The sequence below is a fragment of the Peromyscus californicus genome, unplaced genomic scaffold, assembly GCF_007827085.1.
Source record: "Peromyscus californicus insignis strain IS unplaced genomic scaffold, ASM782708v3 Scaffold_24__1_contigs__length_46423439, whole genome shotgun sequence".
In the NCBI taxonomy this organism is placed as follows: domain Eukaryota; kingdom Metazoa; phylum Chordata; class Mammalia; order Rodentia; family Cricetidae; genus Peromyscus; species Peromyscus californicus.
The window spans coordinates 25,677,734-25,696,204 of NW_026294535.1; the positions used below are offsets into that span (position 1 = coordinate 25,677,734).

The 18,471-nt window shown below is 38.6% G+C and overlaps 1 protein-coding gene across 5 annotated transcripts in view; it reads left to right on the forward strand.

Moving 5' to 3' along the window:
- Ppp1r12a (protein phosphatase 1 regulatory subunit 12A) overlaps positions 1–18,471 on the forward strand; it is a 110,936-nt gene that overhangs the window by 67,778 nt on the left and 24,687 nt on the right. For 2 of the 5 annotated variants that reach the window (XM_052753290.1, XM_052753293.1), the window contains 9 exons: positions 3,595–3,669; positions 4,491–4,579; positions 4,907–5,064; positions 6,854–6,978; positions 13,730–13,945; positions 15,111–15,205; positions 15,504–15,608; positions 16,482–16,649; positions 17,045–17,221. In XM_052753290.1, coding sequence (XP_052609250.1) covers positions 3,595–3,669; positions 4,491–4,579; positions 4,907–5,064; positions 6,854–6,978; positions 13,730–13,945; positions 15,111–15,205; positions 15,504–15,608; positions 16,482–16,649; positions 17,045–17,221 — 1,208 coding nt within the window. The remainder of the gene's footprint in view (positions 1–3,594; positions 3,670–4,490; positions 4,580–4,906; positions 5,065–6,853; positions 6,979–13,729; positions 13,946–15,110; positions 15,206–15,503; positions 15,609–16,481; positions 16,650–17,044; positions 17,222–18,471) is intronic. The other 3 variants (XM_052753289.1, XM_052753292.1, XM_052753291.1) reach the window with 3 other exon arrangements.

Below are 18,471 nucleotides of genomic sequence, written 5' to 3' on the forward strand. Positions count from 1 at the left end.
TTTTCTCAACTTTTTAACTTGTCTTCAAACTATAAAACATTTATCATTTTAACTCTTAATATTGATTTTAAATATAAAAGTTTTTATTTTGCTTTGTTGGCTTATTAAAATAATTGTTTTACTAGCATGTACCTATTGTCTCTTCTTTAATATCATTAATAATAATTTTCTTATTGGAGTTTCCGTCAATGCACAATGATTAGAACATGTTATTAGCTTGATGTCATACAGGTTTAAGTATTTCTGCTGCTACTGGCATGGGTATTTGTTTTCCATCATCCTGCCTGACCTCATTCTTCTTGCTGTGAAGTCACATCATAGTTGCCGCAGTGCAGACCTGGGTTCTGTCCCCACGTCCTCTCTCTTCCCTCCATGACCCTGGTCAGTTACCACTCAGGCTTTCCCAGCTGAACACTGAAATCAGAACAATTTTTGGAACTACTTCACTCGTAGTTCTAAAGACTTAAATATGTCTGCAAATACAGTTCATTTAGAACAAGTGAGGAAGAAAAAATGAAGAGACTGACGTTAGATTCAAACCATGGCCTTGACAGCACTGTGGCTTTGCCAGTCAGTAGGTGTAGTGAGCTGATTTGTCAAGCAGCTTACTTTGTTGTTTGGGTTTGACACGTTCTTACTTGCCAGTGTCTTCTTATCACTGTCCTTCTTAGTTGTGTGGAGCTGCTTTCCCTGAGTAAGCTGTGCCTTCCTGTGCTTGTATCCCATGAGTAAAGCCGTGGAACGTGGTGATACTGCTGCGAATCTCATCATGGTCAGGCTTCGCTGAGCTCCCTGGTGTCTTACAGACTGCATGGAGCTCATGCTTGTGTTACTGAAGGATGGATGTTCATAGGTGGTGGTGGGATGCTGTTTGCGTTCAATTTTTCTCTGTTTATAGCCCACATTTTACTTTAGTTTCCATTCTCTGTCAGCTGCAGTTTGCAAAGTAGACTCATTAATCAAGGGAGAAAATGAAAAGAAAGGTTAGTAAGTAACCCGGTTTCTAACTATTAAAAAGAAGAATTCTTCCCTTTTCATTTAACTGCTGCACAAATGTAATTACAATTCATAAAATTCATGATGGGATTTTATTCATAAGGGTTGGTAAGTTTTTAAGAAATCAGTGAGTTAATCTGAACATAAAGACATGATTTTTAAAAATAGGAATCGCATTAAAATATAGAGCCTCGGGCCGGGCGGTGGTGGCGCACGCCTTTAATCCCAGCACTCGGGAGGCAGAGCCAGGCGGATCTCTGTGAGTTCGAGGCCAGCCTGGACTACCAAGTGAGTTCCTGGAAAGGCGCAAAGCTATACAGAGAAACCCTGTCTCGAAAAACCAAAAAAAAAAAAAAAAAATAGAGCCTCGGGCTGGAGAGATGGCTCAGAGGTTAAGAGCACCGACTGCTCTTCCAGAGGTCCTGAGTTCAATTCCCAGCACCCACATGGTGGCTCACAACCATCTGTAATGAGATCTGGCGCCCTCTTCTGTATACATAATAAATAAATAAATCTAAAAAAAAAAATGTAGAGCCTCAAACATTTTAGAGCTAATTGTACAGAGAATACAATATATCAAAACTGGAATTTCTGCCTTTAAAATTCTGAGCCAGTTATTTTATAACAGATCTTGGTTTGGGGTTTTGTTTTTTTTTTTTTCTTTTAAGTCAATTTAATTCTTAGCTTTTACTGCTTACAACTGAAATGGGGCAGGAGAGATGTTAGAGTTTTACCCCTTGGTTTGGTAGAGGAAGGTGACTTTTTAAAACACGGAGTGTTTTTCCATGGGGAATACAAATACACTGGCAGTGTTCCTTTGAACTAATTTTTAAACTAAGCAATACTTGAGGCTGCTGAATAAGCACACGCATGCACATGCACATGGACATTTTACTTTTTAGGAAATAATCAAATTAAAAGCTCTCAAAACCAGGCCGGGCGGTGGTGGCGCATGCCTTTAATCCCAGCACTCGGGAGGCAGAGCCAGGCGGATCTCTGTGAGTTCGAGGCCAGCCTGGGCTACCAAGTGAGTTCCAGGAGAGGCGCAAAGCTACAAAGAGAAACCCTGTCTCGAAAAACCAAAAAAAAAAAAAAAAAAGTCCTCAAAACCTAGAGTTACCATATGACTCATTAATTTCACTTTTAACATGAAAATTGCCCCCACACACACATACACACACACACACACACACACACACACACACACACACACACACCTGTGCAAGTCTTCATTTCATAGCAGTGCCTCTTTAAAGACTTTCTATTATTTTAATTATTTGTATGTGCATGTATCTATGAGTATTCATACTTGAGTGCAGGTGAACTAGAGTGGAGGCCAGAAGCATCAGATCCCCTAGGACTGGAGTTAGAGGCAGTCACCCAGTGTGAACACAAGGAACTGAACTTGGGTCCTCTGTGGGAGCAGTCGTGCTCTTCATGCAAGTAATGCTTCTTATCATAGGCAGAAAACCAATGCAAATGAGCAGTTGTTGGTTTAGATTAGTAAGATGTATACACCATGCCATGGAATTGCATTCTTCAGTGAAAAGGAGTGAACTAGTAATACAAGTTATTACGATTAATCTTGGCAACATATGAAGTGAAAGAAACCTATCTAGGGGCTGGTAAGATGGCTCAGAGGTTGGGAGCACTGACTGCTCTTCCAGAGGACCTAGGTTCAATTCCCAGTGCCCACATGGCGGCTCACAACTGTCTGTAATTCCAGTTCCAGGGAACCCAACACCCATGGCAAAACAACAATGCACATAAAATAGTATATATAATTACACATACACTGGCATGTACTTAGATCCATAGATTCATGTTACAGCGCATGCAAAACAGTAGAGCTGCATATACACAGACACATATATACATAGAACTCTATAATAAAATGTACATATAAAAGAAACCTATCTAAAGGCGTATTGTGTGGTTCCACTCATATAACATGTCTAGCATAAGCAAATACATAGATATAAGGTAGGTTAGTGGTTGCCTTGGTTACGAGAAATGGGAAAAAGATAGGGAGACACTAAAGGATTTGCTTATTCTTTTGAGGGTGGTGAAAGTTTTCTAAAATTGTAGAAGTTACCACTGTAAATATTCTCAAACATTGAATCCATATACAACATTGAGTCATTCTGGTGCTAAAACATACAGAAGCTATTCTGTTCCGCTGTTCTCTCACATGAGTTCTCATGTATCATTGGAGTTCTATGTTACATGTTTCCAGGGACTGGAGAGGTAGCGAAGTCACATGTTTCCCTTGCAAGTCTTAGAACCTGAGTTCAGTCCCCAGAACCCATATAAAAAGCTGGGTGTGGTAGCCTGAGCTCTCATTTCCAGTGCTGGGGAGCAGAGACGGGGATCTGGAGCTCACTGGCCCAGCCTGGCTTACTTGGTGAGTTCCGGACCTGTAAGAGACCCTGTCTGTAAGAAAGGGATAGGGACAGATCCCATGTTGCCCTCTGAGCTCCACATGGGTATGTGCACACAGTTACCTAGATTTCTCTGTAGTTATTCAATTGTGATTTATTTATATTTATCAAAATTCATGATTTATTGACTTTTTACTACTTCTCATCTCCTGTCTAGGGCCAAACAGCTTTTGATGTAGCAGATGAAGACATTTTAGGATATCTAGAAGAGTTGCAAAAAAAACAAAATCTGGTATGTTTGATTGCTAAAATTGCTTATATTAATGAATTCTCCAAGCTTTGAATTTCAAGCAGTTGAGGTACTCTGGTGCTATTTCATACTGTTTTAAAGTTACTCCAGTAATCACAGAGTGACAGTGAGTTAGAATATAGGGGTGCTGGGGATGTGTCACCCATTTTGTTGGTTCCTGTTTCTGTGTCTTGTCTTTAACAAAATGAGTACTTATAACATGTTTTTCTAATTTCCTGAGACAATATGCTTTAAAGATGTGACTATAAACTTTGAATTTAAAATAGAAGGTCCCGGGCTGGAGAGATGGCTCAGCGGTTAAAAGCACTGGCTGTTCTTCCAAAGGTCCTGAGTTCAATTCCCAGCAACCACGTGGTGGCTCACAACCATCTGTAATGAGATCTGGTGCCCTCTTCTGGCCTGCAGGCATACATGCAGGCAGAACATTGTATACATAATAAATAAATAAATCCTTAAAAAAATAATTTAAAATAAAATAAAATAGAAGGTCCCAACAAGCAGGGAATTCCATAACTAGGAGATAGAGCCTAAGTAAGTTACTGTCAGTAACCACCATAAGAAAGCAGTGGACCTTGACTTCTGTGACCTGAAAATGGAAAGATTGACATTTTTCTTTTTGTTGCTGGTTAGAATTCCTTGGGTTTGTTGTGTTTTATTTAAATTGTCAAATGTTTTTCAAGCTTTTTCTTTGCAGTTAAAATTTAAATCTTTTTAAGATGTCATTTTGTAATTTCCTTCTCTTTGTACTCTGTACTTTGCTAATTAATGTTACCCTTCTTTCCTTTTCATAACTGTGGATAAAGCTCCATAGTGAAAAACGGGATAAGAAATCTCCACTAATTGAGTCAACAGCAAATTTGGAAAATAATCAACCACAGAAGACTTTTAAAAAGTGAGTAAATGATGAAGCAAGGTTTTGTTTCTGCTATGAATGGAATAACACACCGGGCGGTGGTGGCGCATGCCTTTAAACCCAGCACTCAGGAGGCAGAGCCAGGCAGATCTCTGTGAGTTTGAGGCCAGCCTGGTCTACAGAGCGAGATCCAGGACATGCACCAAAACTACACAGAGAAACCCTATCTCAAAAAACCAAGAAAAAAGAAAATGAATGGACTAACACAGTGGCCACTGGAGCAACTATTGTGGATCTGAGGGAAAATAGTAATGTATTTGAACCTTTCATGTTCACAATCAGTTGAAGTTTGTTTTCCTTTCACAGCAAAGAAACACTGATTATTGAGCCAGAGAAAAATGCATCTCGCATCGAGTCTCTGGAACAAGAAAAGGCTGATGAGGAGGAAGAAGGGAAGAAGGATGAGTCAAGCTGCTCCAGCGAGGAAGACGAGGAGGATGACTCGGAGTCGGAAGGGGAGGCTGGTAAGATGAGAAGCATGCATGCGTTCGTTATGATTGGACTGTTCTTGCAGTTTGAAGTAACATGGGAACAGGCTGCAGTATAAGCTTTTTGTACAGATTGGCTCCTTCATTCCTGTTGTGTCTGTCTTGGGAACTTGGGAGTTTACTGTTGCCTGCCTGTCAGGAGGCTGTGGCTCACCTCTGCTTCTTGCTGATGTGCGTTTAGATTTGAAGAAGAAGATATAGAGGCTTCTCAGAGTTTCCTAGGACCCTACAGGACAGTGCAGATAGAGTTGAGCGACTTCCCAGCAGTTCAAGAGCACAGCTACTGAGTCCTGTCCTTCGTTAACCTAGAAGGCTGGCTCTGTCAGCCTTCCAAATTCTCCCTAAGTGCCCAAGGAGAGGAGGGGCTGTGGAGACAAGCTACTCTCCTGAGAGGCTATGGTGCAATTGGTTTGTTTTGAGAAATTTGAAGATACGGCAAAGTGCGGTATAATAAACATTCATACTCTTAACTACTGAGATTTCAGATGTACTAGCTTTTGAAGCTCAATTATACTTCAGATTTTCCTTTTAGTAAAATTAAGGTATTCCTTTACCATCTACCTAGCTATCCTTCCTTCCCAAAAGGCAATCATGAGGTTTTTTTCAATAATCTTTTAGTTCATGTCTATACTCTTATAGTGCACTCAAGAAATATGTAAGAACTGTATTATAATACAAGGGTCATTGTTTACTTAGTAGAATGAAAAACGCAGTTAAGAGAGTTGACACTTTCATTGGTTGATTTGTCTTCAGTGCCTACAACAGTGCTTGAAATATAGGGACAATGGGTGTTTTTTTGAGTGACACCCTGTAAGTTAAGTACATTAATTCTAGAAAAATGAAATTGTGCATATTTAACTTCAGATTTCTTGCAGTAAAGAAAATCATGTTCTCTGGGACACTTAGCCGTATTGACATGAGTATAAATTGTCAGAAGTAGTTTTTTAGATTTAGTGGAATAATGATCTTGAATAACGGTTACTTATCCATTAGAAAATTAATGGCTGTTGTAGGTTTTTTACTAATATTGCTAAGCATTCAAATTTTAAATGTTACTTACAATTTCTCCCTCTAGTTCAGCACTTCTCAACCTGTGGGTCACGATCATCACAAAACATGTATTTTTGATGGTCTTAGGAACCCCAAACCATAAATTTATTTTCACTGCTCCTTCATAATTAATTTGCTGCTGAGCAGCAATTCAGTTCCTAAAACCTTTGGAAAATATATTTCCAATGATTTCGACCCACACGTTAAGAACCACTGCTCTAGTTTTAAGAGTTATTGAAGTTAGGTCCTGTTTGTGCCCTTGATTATTTTTTTAATATTATTTAAAGTTTCCTAAAGACAGACTTCTAGAAACTCCTTTCAGACCTTCCAGCTGGGCTAGAGAGATAGCTCAACCGATAAAGCATAAGGACCAGAATTCAGAGCTCCAGAGGCCATAGGAAAGCCAGGCAGGCATGCTGGCTGCTTGAAATGCCAGCCTTCAGGACGCAGAGACAGGAGATTCCTGGGGAAGCCAGCTAGCTAGACTAGCTGGAGTTGGTAAGCCTCAGGTTCACTGAGGAACTGCGTGTGTTGACTCTGGGCCTCGGTGTGCAGATACAGAACCATTAAATACATGCATACACACACACACACACACACACACACACACACACACACACACACACACACACTCAGGGATAGTAATAAGGGAAGAGCCACAGGAACCTAATTCCGTAGACTCTCAATTCTTAATGTTTTGTTTGTTTTTTAATAGATAAGGCAAAACCAATGGCTTCTGTAACTAATGCTCACACTTCCAGCACACAAGCAGCTCCTGCAGCTGTTACAACACCTACTCTGTCTTCCAGTCAGGGGACCCCTACGTCACCTATTAAAAAGGTAAGCTGAGACTCTGTTATGAAACATACAAGTATTCTGTTTACGTACCATTTGCACTAACTGGTTAAAATAGTTTGCGATGTTTATAGTTGCTTCAAAGTATACCATATTTTTCTGCTCTTAATTTGTAATTTCCTCTGAAGTGTGGCATAGTGTCTTTTTTTTTTTTTTTTTTTGTCTTTTACAATTGATAGAAAGTTGACACTGTACTTAATAGCTAATGAAGTATAGCAGGAAATCAAAAGCTTTTACAGTATGAAAATTGGCAGGCATGGTAATTTTTATTTCTGTTAAGCATTTCTTTTGAGAAGCTCCAGTTTTGTGTCTTCTGTCTCTTTTAACTAGATGTATATTCTGGTAATTACTCACTTGGAAAGCACAGCATGAAAAGCCAGTGAAGGCCCACAAGTCAGGGGAAAAACACTAACTAGATGTTTTTCCAACTCATACGAGGTACCTGGCATGCCACTGTCATATGCCAGGAAAAGCACATTAGAAAACCAGACCTCTACCCTTGTTACTTACTTTCATTTTGGGAAAATTACTGTGTTTTTTTACCAAACAAAACAAAGACAAAGAAAATTAATACTGTAAAAATTAGTTGAGACAAGAGCATGACCAGTGATGAAGGATAATCCCAAAATGCTGGCGTTGTTTCTTCCATTGCCCCCTCCATTCTACACCAAAGCCGTTTTCCCAGGGTATGCTGCTCTTTGTAAACACAGTGATGAAGAGCTTTTGCTTTTCTTAACCTTCTGGTCTCTTTATAAAGGTTTGTCCTCTGTAGTGGAGTTTTCCTGCCTGTGGCCCATGGTCAGGACAAATCTCTCTCACCCGCCAGTCCCGCAGCTGCTCAGATCCAACCAAGTAAACACACAGAGACTTATATTGCTTATAAACTGTATGGCCGTGGCAGACTTTTTGCTGTCTAGTTCTTCTATCTTAAATTAACCCATGTCTATTATTAGTCTGTAAGTTGCCACATGGCTTGTGGCTTACCAGTGTCTTATATCTCGCTTTTCATGGCGGCGGCTGGCAGTGTCTCTCCTGACTCAGCCTTCCTGTTCCCAAAATTCTCTTCTCTCCTTGTCCCACCTATACTTCCTGCCTGGCTACTGGCCAATCAGTGTTTTATTTATTAATCAATCATCCACAGCAGTCCTCAGCAACCCTTGCTTACCTTAGTGGGCTCACTTGTGCCTTTCTAAAAGGTATACAGTTTTGGTTTGGTTTTTTCCTCCAGAACATTTAAAAATGTGTGTATTACAGTCACCGTTAAATTTTACCCTGAATATATCAGTTTGTGTCTCCCAGGTGCAGACATGTTATCCTTCATTCCCACAGTAAAATAATCATGCTTAGGAGAGAATAACTTTGCTATAATATACAGTATATGGTCTGTATAATAATATAATCTAAGCTAATGAGTGTGTGTGTGTGTGTGTGTGTGTGTGTGTGTGTGTGTGTGTGTGTGTGTGTGTGTGTGTAAAAATAAACAAAACTCAACCTAAGGAAAGTCTAAAGGAAAAAAAAAAAACCTAACTTCTCCGTGCTGGAACTATATAGGTGTCAATGGTGTGTAGTTTGAACATCAGAAAGCGATTGGAGTTGTTTCCTCACTGCTCTAGAACTGAGGACTTCTTCAGTCCTCTTAGAACTCAAGTTCGTATGATGATCATTACATATGCTTGACATGAAATGCTCTTAAACTTTGGTACCGGTTTGAAGACTTGTCAGGTTATAACTAGCATCAGCAAAGCTTAACTGAACTATATTCTACTTTACTTCTACAACTGTCATACACTTCTTCCATGAACACTGAGTTTGTGTCTCTTTCATTTAGATGTTTTGATTGATTGTCTGTTAGGACAGTACGATTATTTCAAGTTCCCATACGCCACTGCTGATATCTGGGCCAGATACCAGCTATCTCTTTTTTGATAACTTGACTGAGCAATTCCTTTCACAAAGATGTAGAAAAAGTTGCAGTGAACGTGTTGTGTTCAGTTGTCCTCCTCAGGCCTAGCCTTAGACTTAGCTTACTTCTCAGCTAACACTTAATGCACTAACTGAAAGTACTTTGTATCTGTGTAAGCTTAGTGGAAAAAGAATATCATTCTTGTAAAGAAAAAGGCTTAATTCAAATCTTAGTCTTGGTTCTGTAATTAAACTGAATTGAACATACATATCTATAATTTACATATTTGGAAAATCTCATGTAACTTACCTTGAAGATCATATTATTTAAGTTTTTATTCTAAAGATTTTTTTATAACTAATTTTGTCAAAACATAAAGATATAATTACCCAAAATCTGAACATTTTTGATGATAGAAGAGTCTTACAGTATGGTATAACTTGTATATAACAGTATTTAGACGTTTTATCTACTTTAGTATTTAGTGTTTGTAAGTGCTTTTTAAGGTTTTGCCTGTAAACAATTAGAGACTTAACAGATGCAAACTTACTTAGGAATTCGTTTGTAAGTGCATCTTAAAAGATTTTCAGTCAAATTCTAATTTAGGTTTCAAATCACTCCTCTGCTTTTAATATTGATATAAAATTATCTTGGACTGTCCAGTCTTGTCTTTCAGAGCCTAGACTATGGGTTTGTATGTGTGCGCTCACCCCAAGGAATAGATCACAGATGGAAGCAAGCAAAACACTATTAAATGTCACGTATAGTCTTTTAGTATACAAGGTATTAAATGTCATGTATAATCCTTTAGTATACAAGCTAATTGATGGGTTCATTTTTCTTGCCTTAAGTTTTCAATCCTGAACTAAAAGAGAAGCACATGAATAATGCCAAGCTGATAATCTGTGGGGATCTTATGTTTGAAACTGTCAGCTTGGTCCTGGAGTACAGGTTAGCAGCAGAGTTCTTCCTAGTGTGCATGATGCTCAGGATTTCATCCTCAGCACACAAAAAAAACACAAAGAACTGAAATGAAAAAATAAATAGTCTCTTCAAATTGTTAGCTAATAATAAGTTTTTGGAATTTTCTCTAGTCAAAGAAATTGTTGGGATTCCAACAGTTCACAATTTCAAGAAAGTGTGAGCTATATTTGTTTACTAGATAGTGAAAATTCAGAATTTTCTCAGAATTAATTGTTCTGGTTCACTGAATGTCTAGTTTGCTAAGCAGAACAGTAATTTTATGAAGACTGATTTGTGCTGTGGGAATATACAATACACCAATATAAGTGTACTAGTGTAGATGGCAGTGTAAAGGTGAGGAAATTCTGTTCAGTGTGAAATAATGTAATCAGAGCATTTAAGATAGATGAATAGGCAGCACTTTGCCAACAAGAAAAAGTTGGCATAACTTGACAGAAAAGAAACAGTGAGCAACCGGGCATGGTTTCTAATAGGGAAAGGAATTGATCACTTTAGTTTCATGGCACTCATGTACAGAGTAAAACAGGAAATGAGGGCAAATATGGAATGCCTTGATTTTTAGGGTAATAATTTATGATTTATTTAGTAGTAAGGAATTACAGGAAATATGTGAACAGTGCTGTTACTCTGGCATTTAATGTTGTGAGTACATTTAATGATGATGAGATACTGAGGAAAGATTGCCCACGGTGATAAAGAATATAAATTGGGACATAGCTCTGGGCTATGTTTTAAATTCCAAATGCAATTTTAAGTGGTCCGTTCTATAGGTGAATAGAATGTAAGTCTAGGACTAGCAAGATGACTCAGTGGGTAAAGGTGTTTGTCATCAAACCTGGTAATCTGGGTTCAGTCCCTGAAGCTCACGGGGTGGAAGGAGAAAACTAAGTCCATAAGTTGTTCTCTAACTCCACACATGCCATGGCACACATGGGCAGGTGCACATACATGACAGATAGATAGATAGATAGATAGATAGATAGATAGATAGATAGATAGATAGATAGATAGATAGATAGATGTAGATAGATAGATGGCTTTTTTAAATTAAGAAATTTAAGACTAGGTAGCTGGGTGTGGTGGTGGCACACCCTTTAATTCCAGCACTTGGGAGGAAGAGGCAGGCTGATCTCTGTGAGTTCAAGGTCAGCCTGGTCTACAAAGTGAGTTCTGGGACAGCCAAGACTGTTACACAGAAAAACCCTGTCAAAAAAAAAAAAAAAAGGAAGGAAGGAAGGAAGGAAGAAAGAAAGAAAGAAAAACTTAAAACTAGGAATTTAAGGTTGGACTGGACTAGAAAATTGCAAATTTTAGAATACACTTAGTAAATTTAATACTTAGCTTGAAAGATAAAACTAATTTCAACCCTTGGCAGAAAAAGATAAGGAAGGATATCTAGGAGCAGACTATTGGAATACTTCTGTTGAAAGAGTAAGCAAAGGCAGGTTGCTAGCCAGAAAGAAACAGAAGTGGTCTGAAGAGTAAGAAAGTGGAGATGTGGTATCCCGTTATAAAAACAAAAGAAGAGAATTTCAAGTAGGTAGTTACAGTTAAGTATTTCAATAGGTTTCTTCATGTACCACGTCAAAATGAAAGGTACTTCTTAACATCTGGACCATCTGGATCTAAATCCTTGATGTATAAAATGGAGACTTATCAACTGTTAAAATACAGCATTCCTGCTCTGGTTGTGTCCAGTCTAAAAGAGCAATAGTAGTGTTTCTGTTATAGTGTTACAGCAAGATCACTCAAACACAGAGCTTAGCTTAGAGCCAGACACGAACAGACATTTGTTAAGTGTTGGCCTCTACTGTTCAAGTAAATGTTATCTGCTATCTGTTTGCTTTGTCATGGTGGAAAAGAATTTCATTTTGCAGGAGGTGCAGTTGGAGCAGGGATTGACAAAATGTGGCTGGTAAGCCAATGCCAGTCCTTCCTATTTTTCCATAGCAAACAAGCAAAGAATGGTCTTAACGTTTTTAAATACTTGGAGAAAATATCTAATATACTACTTTATTGACACAAATTCAAATTCCATTGTCCCTGAATAAACTTTTATTGGAGCATAGGCACATTCATTCATAATCAGTGTTTTTGTAAACACAGAAATCAGTAAGCTTTTGCCCGATACCTACCACACTGCAGAGAATATCACCAAAGTCTGAGGCTTGGTGTGCGTGTGTGCGTGCATTTGTAGCCAGGCACGGTGGCGTATTCTTAGAATCCCAGCCCTAGAGAGACTGAGACAGAAGGGTTGCCAGGTCAGAGTCAGCCTGGATTGCATCCGGGGACACTGTCGAGGAAGAGAGGGAAAGGGCAGGCTAGCCAGTTGCTGCTGCTTTCATTTACAAAGTGTTTAGGTGCAGATAAGATCTTGGCAGCTTGTATAGTGCCCAAGAGATGTTACTGTCTTTCTCCTTAGAGTTCTTGTTTCTTTGTTTCATATCCTGAAATAATTCAGTGTGCATTTGGAGAAGTGTGAACTAACTAGACTGTTGATGAAAATTAATTACAAGATGTACCAGAAGGATGTTTTATTCATTTTACATACCAACCACAGATCCCCTTCTTATCCCTCCTCCTGCTACTTGCCCACCCACCCACCCCCACCTCCAGAAGGGTAAGTTCTCCCATGGGGGACAGTTAATCCTGTACCAGAAGAATTTTAAAGAACTGGTCTGCCAGCATCTTGTCACTATAACTAAAGCTCTGTTAACCTGCAGATTTTAGGAAATTTTGACCATGAATAAAAGAGATTTTTCCTTTTTAATTAACAATACCTTGTTATATTTAGCTGTTATATTCTCCTCTCTGCACATTGATCATTAAAATTCTCGAATTGGTAAGATGAAGTTGATATCAGTGAAACTATTTAAGGATAACTAATGTATTTTTAGTATTGCTGAAAAACCCTGGAAGTAGAGTAATAATTTATGCATAAAAATAGTTTTTAACTAAAATGTTGAAATTAATGTTCATTAGGAAAATTAAACAGTAAATTTAAAGTTATGCTATTTAAAATATTATTGAACTAAATGTGCTTAGGAAAATGTTTACCTAGGCTGTATCACTGGACAGAATTCACATGCAGTAACTTGTTCACTAATATGCTGTATTGCTCTGTATGCCATTAGCTGGTTTGGAATTTTCTTCATTAGATTCTTCCCAATTACCTCTTGCCGAAGCTAGAATTTATTTTAGTGGCTTTCAAAGGTTAGGCCATCGCACAGCTACTGGGCATTAGTTTATTATAAAGTTGAAATGTAGGGGGAAAGTGGTGTTGTTGTTTCCTTTTAACTTCCCTTTTCTGTTTTCATACTTTCAGTCTAGATCTCTTGACCTGTCTTATTTTAATTGGCTTTAGTTTGATTTCATTGCTTCTCTCATGCCTGTGGAGTCAGTAGATCCTGCATCATGGAGGCAGGGCTTGCGCAAAACTGGCATTGTGCTGGTGCCCAGTAAGGGCGAAAAATCCATGGTGAGGCATTTCTATGTGCAAGAATGTATACTGGGTTACAACATAACAAGCTTCGTATGAGTGTGGTTCCAAAGATGCATGGTTTAAGTCCTTACGGTGTGCTCATCTTTTATTCTGTATCTGCATCTTAATTTTCCGTGTGATATGAAGTGTGTAGTGTGTTTTTGTAAAGCTAACCTCTGGAAAGGTGGTCTGTTTACTCCTTAAGGTTTAGATTTTTATATTTTTGCCTTAAGACATTAACCTTAGTAAATGTGTTTTCTCCTGAAACTGTCACTTAAAATTTTAGACATTATCTATAAACTAATTATTTCCAAACTAAGGACTGGTTTTGATAACTTGTTGTTTTTATCCTTCATGAAATGAAACAGTTTCCAACTTCAACTACAAAAATTTCTCCCAAAGAAGAAGAAAGAAAAGATGAGTCTCCTGCATCATGGAGGTTAGGACTTAGAAAGACAGGCAGTTACGGTGCACTGGCTGAAATCACCGCATCGAAAGAGGCCCAGAAGGAGAAAGACACTGCAGGTGTGATACGGTCAGCTTCAAGTCCGAGACTTTCCTCCTCTTTGGATAATAAAGAAAAGGTAATCTGTTGCATAATCTGGGTTCAATAAACTTGAACTGCTTTCCCAGGAACAAAATCTGCAGGTCGGATAAATTTTCTATTAGGCATCATTAAATCCTAGATATCAACTTAGAGATTTATTTATTTGATTTGATATGCATGAGTGTTTTGCCTACGTCTATGTATGTGCATCACATAAGTGTCTGATACAGAAGTCAGAAGAGGATGTTGGATTACCTGGGACTGGAGTGAAGATGGTTGTAGATCAGCATATGTGGGTGCTAGGAACCAAACCCAGGTCCTCTGCAAGAGCATCGAGCATTATTAACCACTTAGCCATCTCTCCAGCCCCCCAAATCCTACTTCTTATAATAGAATGTATTAGGGAATGAATAGGTTTGTTGATTTATTATTGAATACGTTTTCTGGAGTTAAGGAATAGAAATTTTTCTAGTATGTGATCATGATCAAGTTACTTTCATCTATTATCTGCAATTGCTAGGCCAGCTTTCTGATCTGATACAAATATCTTTACCTTAATAAGCAATTTTAATTGCATTTTGAAAGACAGTATTTATATTGCATCAAATGGGCACCTCAAAATTGATTTCTTACTGTGATTGGACTTTTTAGGTTTTTTGTTTTGTTTTTTTTTAATGCAGTTTTCTTTCTCTGAGTGTTACTTTATGTTAGACATTCTAATATAAGTTTCTTTTCCACTCACTTTAAAGTTTTTGCATTTTTATAACTTTATTACCCATTTTTTTCCAAGTTTACTTGACACTGTGTTGATGTCAATGTCTTAATATTTTAAATCATGTATTGTCATAGTTGTAAACAGCTTATACAACATAAGTGACTGCTTGTTGAACCTTACTTCCTCAAGAGAAATAATAACTTATCACACTACCTGTAGCTTTATAGAAATCTAAGAAAGTCATTAGTAGGACTTTTTCTTCCTTTTTGTACTGAGTTGTTTTCTAACTGTGACCTGAGGAAACGGGCTGAGCCTGCTGTTGCTTTTGTAGTGCCTGATTGGTTTGTACCAGTTCTGACGTTCAGGAACTAAGCTAGGAAAATACTGAACAGTAAATTATGTGGTCATATAAGTATTCATTATTGAAAACCTTTTCTTAATCTTTCCAACACACAAATTTTTCATGCATGATTTTTCCTGTTGTCAGGAGAAAGATAGTAAAGGAACAAGACTTGCATATGTCGCGCCTACCATCCCGAGGAGACTAGCCAGCACATCTGACATTGAAGAGAAAGAGAACAGGTACATGTAGTAGGGATGATGATTTTATGCATTCCCTGAGGAACCTTTATGATCTACCATTGGTGTTAGTAAGAGGACTGTAGCTATGTGGGATGGGGCTTTCAGGAAGAGCTAAGACAGTGTCCTGGCAGAACACTGGCTGCACAGTCCCGAGGTGATAAGGATGTACAGGCGTAGTGTGTTGTTCATAAATGGTAAGGAAGGCATTGTTGCTGAGCCAGAGAAAGAGGAAAGTTGCAAAATAAGAGGACACACTAAAACAGAATCTACCAGAGTCTGAAGGATGTTCTTTTCACAGAGACTCTTCAAGTTTGCGAACAAGTAGTTCTTACACGAGAAGAAAATGGGAAGATGATCTTAAAAAAAATAGTTCAATCAATGAAGGATCCACTTACCATAGAAGGTAATAATGTAGTTTGTTAGTGGCTTCTCTGTGTTCTTATAAAAACAGCCCTCAATTTAACATCAGTTATGCAAATATCTTCTTTTAACTATCGTATCTTGTTTTTTGTGTTAAATTTTAATTTAGAAACACAGTATATATTTAAAGATGCTATGGGCTTTCTCTAACTTATCCTCTGCATGTATATTTCATTAAACTTGGTGTATTATGAAGTATCCTCTAGATTCTAACACTTCTGTGGAACTTCTTATAATTGACTAAGTCAGTTGAAATGGGTCAGTGCCATAATTGATTTAGCCATTGTCTATGATCTGGAACATTTCTGTTTGGACTAGGACTCAGAGCTATGAAAATATTTCCATTTAGAATCTTGGTGTTGCTATTTTGGAAACTTTTACTCCAGTTCTGTGCAGAAAGAAGAGAACTAAACTGAACTGAAAAAGAACTTCTTTCTCAGCTGAGAAAGGAGAAGATGTGAACACATGTTATGTAGACATGGGTCACTCCTCAGGATCTAACCCATGGCTAAAAACTTTCCTTCAGAAATGTCAGGTGCCTTATTTTCCTTAAATGAATCCATTCCACGTTTATGTTAGGACCAGCCTGGCATGACCATATGGTCTAGCGTATTCTAAAAATGTGCAGTATTGACTGTTATTGAAGGCATTTGGAGGAGGCATAAAATTCTACACTTCAAATTGGCGAAATTAATCTATACTCTAGCAAGTTGTAGATGCAACTCTTGGTGCTGGAGCTGGTGGTTATGATTAGGAACACAGTTTGTTCCTGGTGTGAAATTGTGTGATGTGTACGATAGTGACTGTAGGCTACACATACAGACACAGCCTATAGAGAAATGACTCTTTCCTTTAGTTGCTCCTTTGGTAGAAGACAAGATGATTTGATTAGTTCTAGTGTTCCAAGCACCACGTCCACACCAACAGTTACCTCTGCAGCTGGGCTTCAGAAAAGCCTCCTTTCCAGCACAAGCACTACTGCAAAGCTTCCCCCGGGGTCTTCCTCCGCAGGCACACAGAGCAGGTGAGTCCCCGAGACATTCTGTGTTCAGGTCTCCTGTGTGCTTATGTACGTGCATGCATTGTTGTGTAGAAGAATGTGGGCTCTGGATTTTTTTATTTACCTTGTTAAAATCATTCTTAAGCAAAAATTGGTTCCAAAACAAGCAATTATGCATGTCTGGGGGGAAAAAAAAAACAAAAACAAAAACCTAAGGTCTTGAATTGTATTGCTTAAAATAAAAATGTCTTTCTTTGACAGCTCTGGTTGAGCTTTATGATTGCTAATTGCAAGAAGTCTCATCTTGTGTTTTTAAAAAATCCATCCCTGTTGTCACATGTTTTCAGCTTCTAGAAATGGCTTTCGTTGTTTAGCTGTTTCCCTTTTCTCTTTTTGTGTTGCTGCTTATGATGCTATAGTGCCTCAGATCGTTTGTGGGCTGAGGATAGTACTGAGAAAGAAAAGGACAGTGCTCCTACCGCAGTGACCATTCCTGTCGCTCCAACTGTTGTAAATGCTGCAGCTTCTACCCCAACCCTGACTACAACTACTGCTGGCACTGTTTCCTCCACATCGGAGGTCAGGGAGAGACGCAGGTGTGTAAAGGTCCTGACAGTATAGTTCTGCTGATATGCTTGCCCAGTTTGGGCTACTTTGTGCTCTTTGCTTGTTTGTTTTGTTGTGTTATTCTCAGAAATGGGATAAGGATATCAGTTACTTTTCTGTTGCTGTGATAAAAACACCGTGGGTTTGTTTGCTTTGAGTCCATGATGGCGGGGTGAAGGCAGCAGGCAGGTGTGACTAGAGCAGGGTGCTGAGGAAGCGCTGGGAACAGTAGACCACTTCAAAATCTCAGAGCCCACCCCTAATGACATACTTCCTCCAACAAGGCCACATTTCCAAAGTCGCCTCAAGCAGCTCCACTGGTTTTGAGCCCTAGCACTGAGGAGAATGAGGTTTAGTATTTCTGTGGTGTTTGCACCAGCATGCATACTTGTGTACACACACACACACACACACACACACACACACACACACACACATTTCTGCTCGCTTTCTTGAGATAGTCTTTCAGGGAACATGCTCTGTCTTCTGAGATCTGCCTGTCTCTGCCCTTCATGCTAGAGTTAGTTATAAGCGTGTATAGCCCTGCCCAGCTTTTATGTGAGAACCAAGGGTTTGAGCTCAGGCCCTCGTGCTTACATAGCAAGTATGCTTCCCCAGAAGTCAGTCACCTTCACAACCCCTGATAATTCATTTTTGTTTGACAGTAGAAGAAACTAACATCAGACAGGTGGAATAGCTATGATAGATCTAGATAGAATAGAATGACAGAAAATACTTCAGTGTAAGTGCTTATTATTTACCATAATTTTAAATGCATAGGAGTATCTCATAAGTAATTCCATATTTATACGGAACTGTTATTTTAGTATGGTTACTCTCTCTATCGTTTTCCCATAGCTCTCATTTTTTCTTTTAAATAAAAAAAGACAAATATACCTCTGAGCTAGACATGGTGGCTCATGCCTATAATCCCAGCACCCAGGTGGCTGAGATAGAAAAGTCAAGATAAAAGCCAATCTGAGCTTATATAATGATTTCCAAGCCAGTCCAGACTGTATAGTAAAACCCTATTTTAAAAAACCAAAAATGTATTTACTTGGGGCTGGAGAGATGACTCAGTGGTTAAGAGCACTGGCTGCTCTTCCAGAGGACCCACGTTCAATTCTAGACACCCACATGACAACTCACAACTGTCTGTAACTCCAGTTCAAGGGGATCCCACACCCTCACACAGAGTATATACAGGCAAAACACCAGTGCACATTAAATAAATAAATAA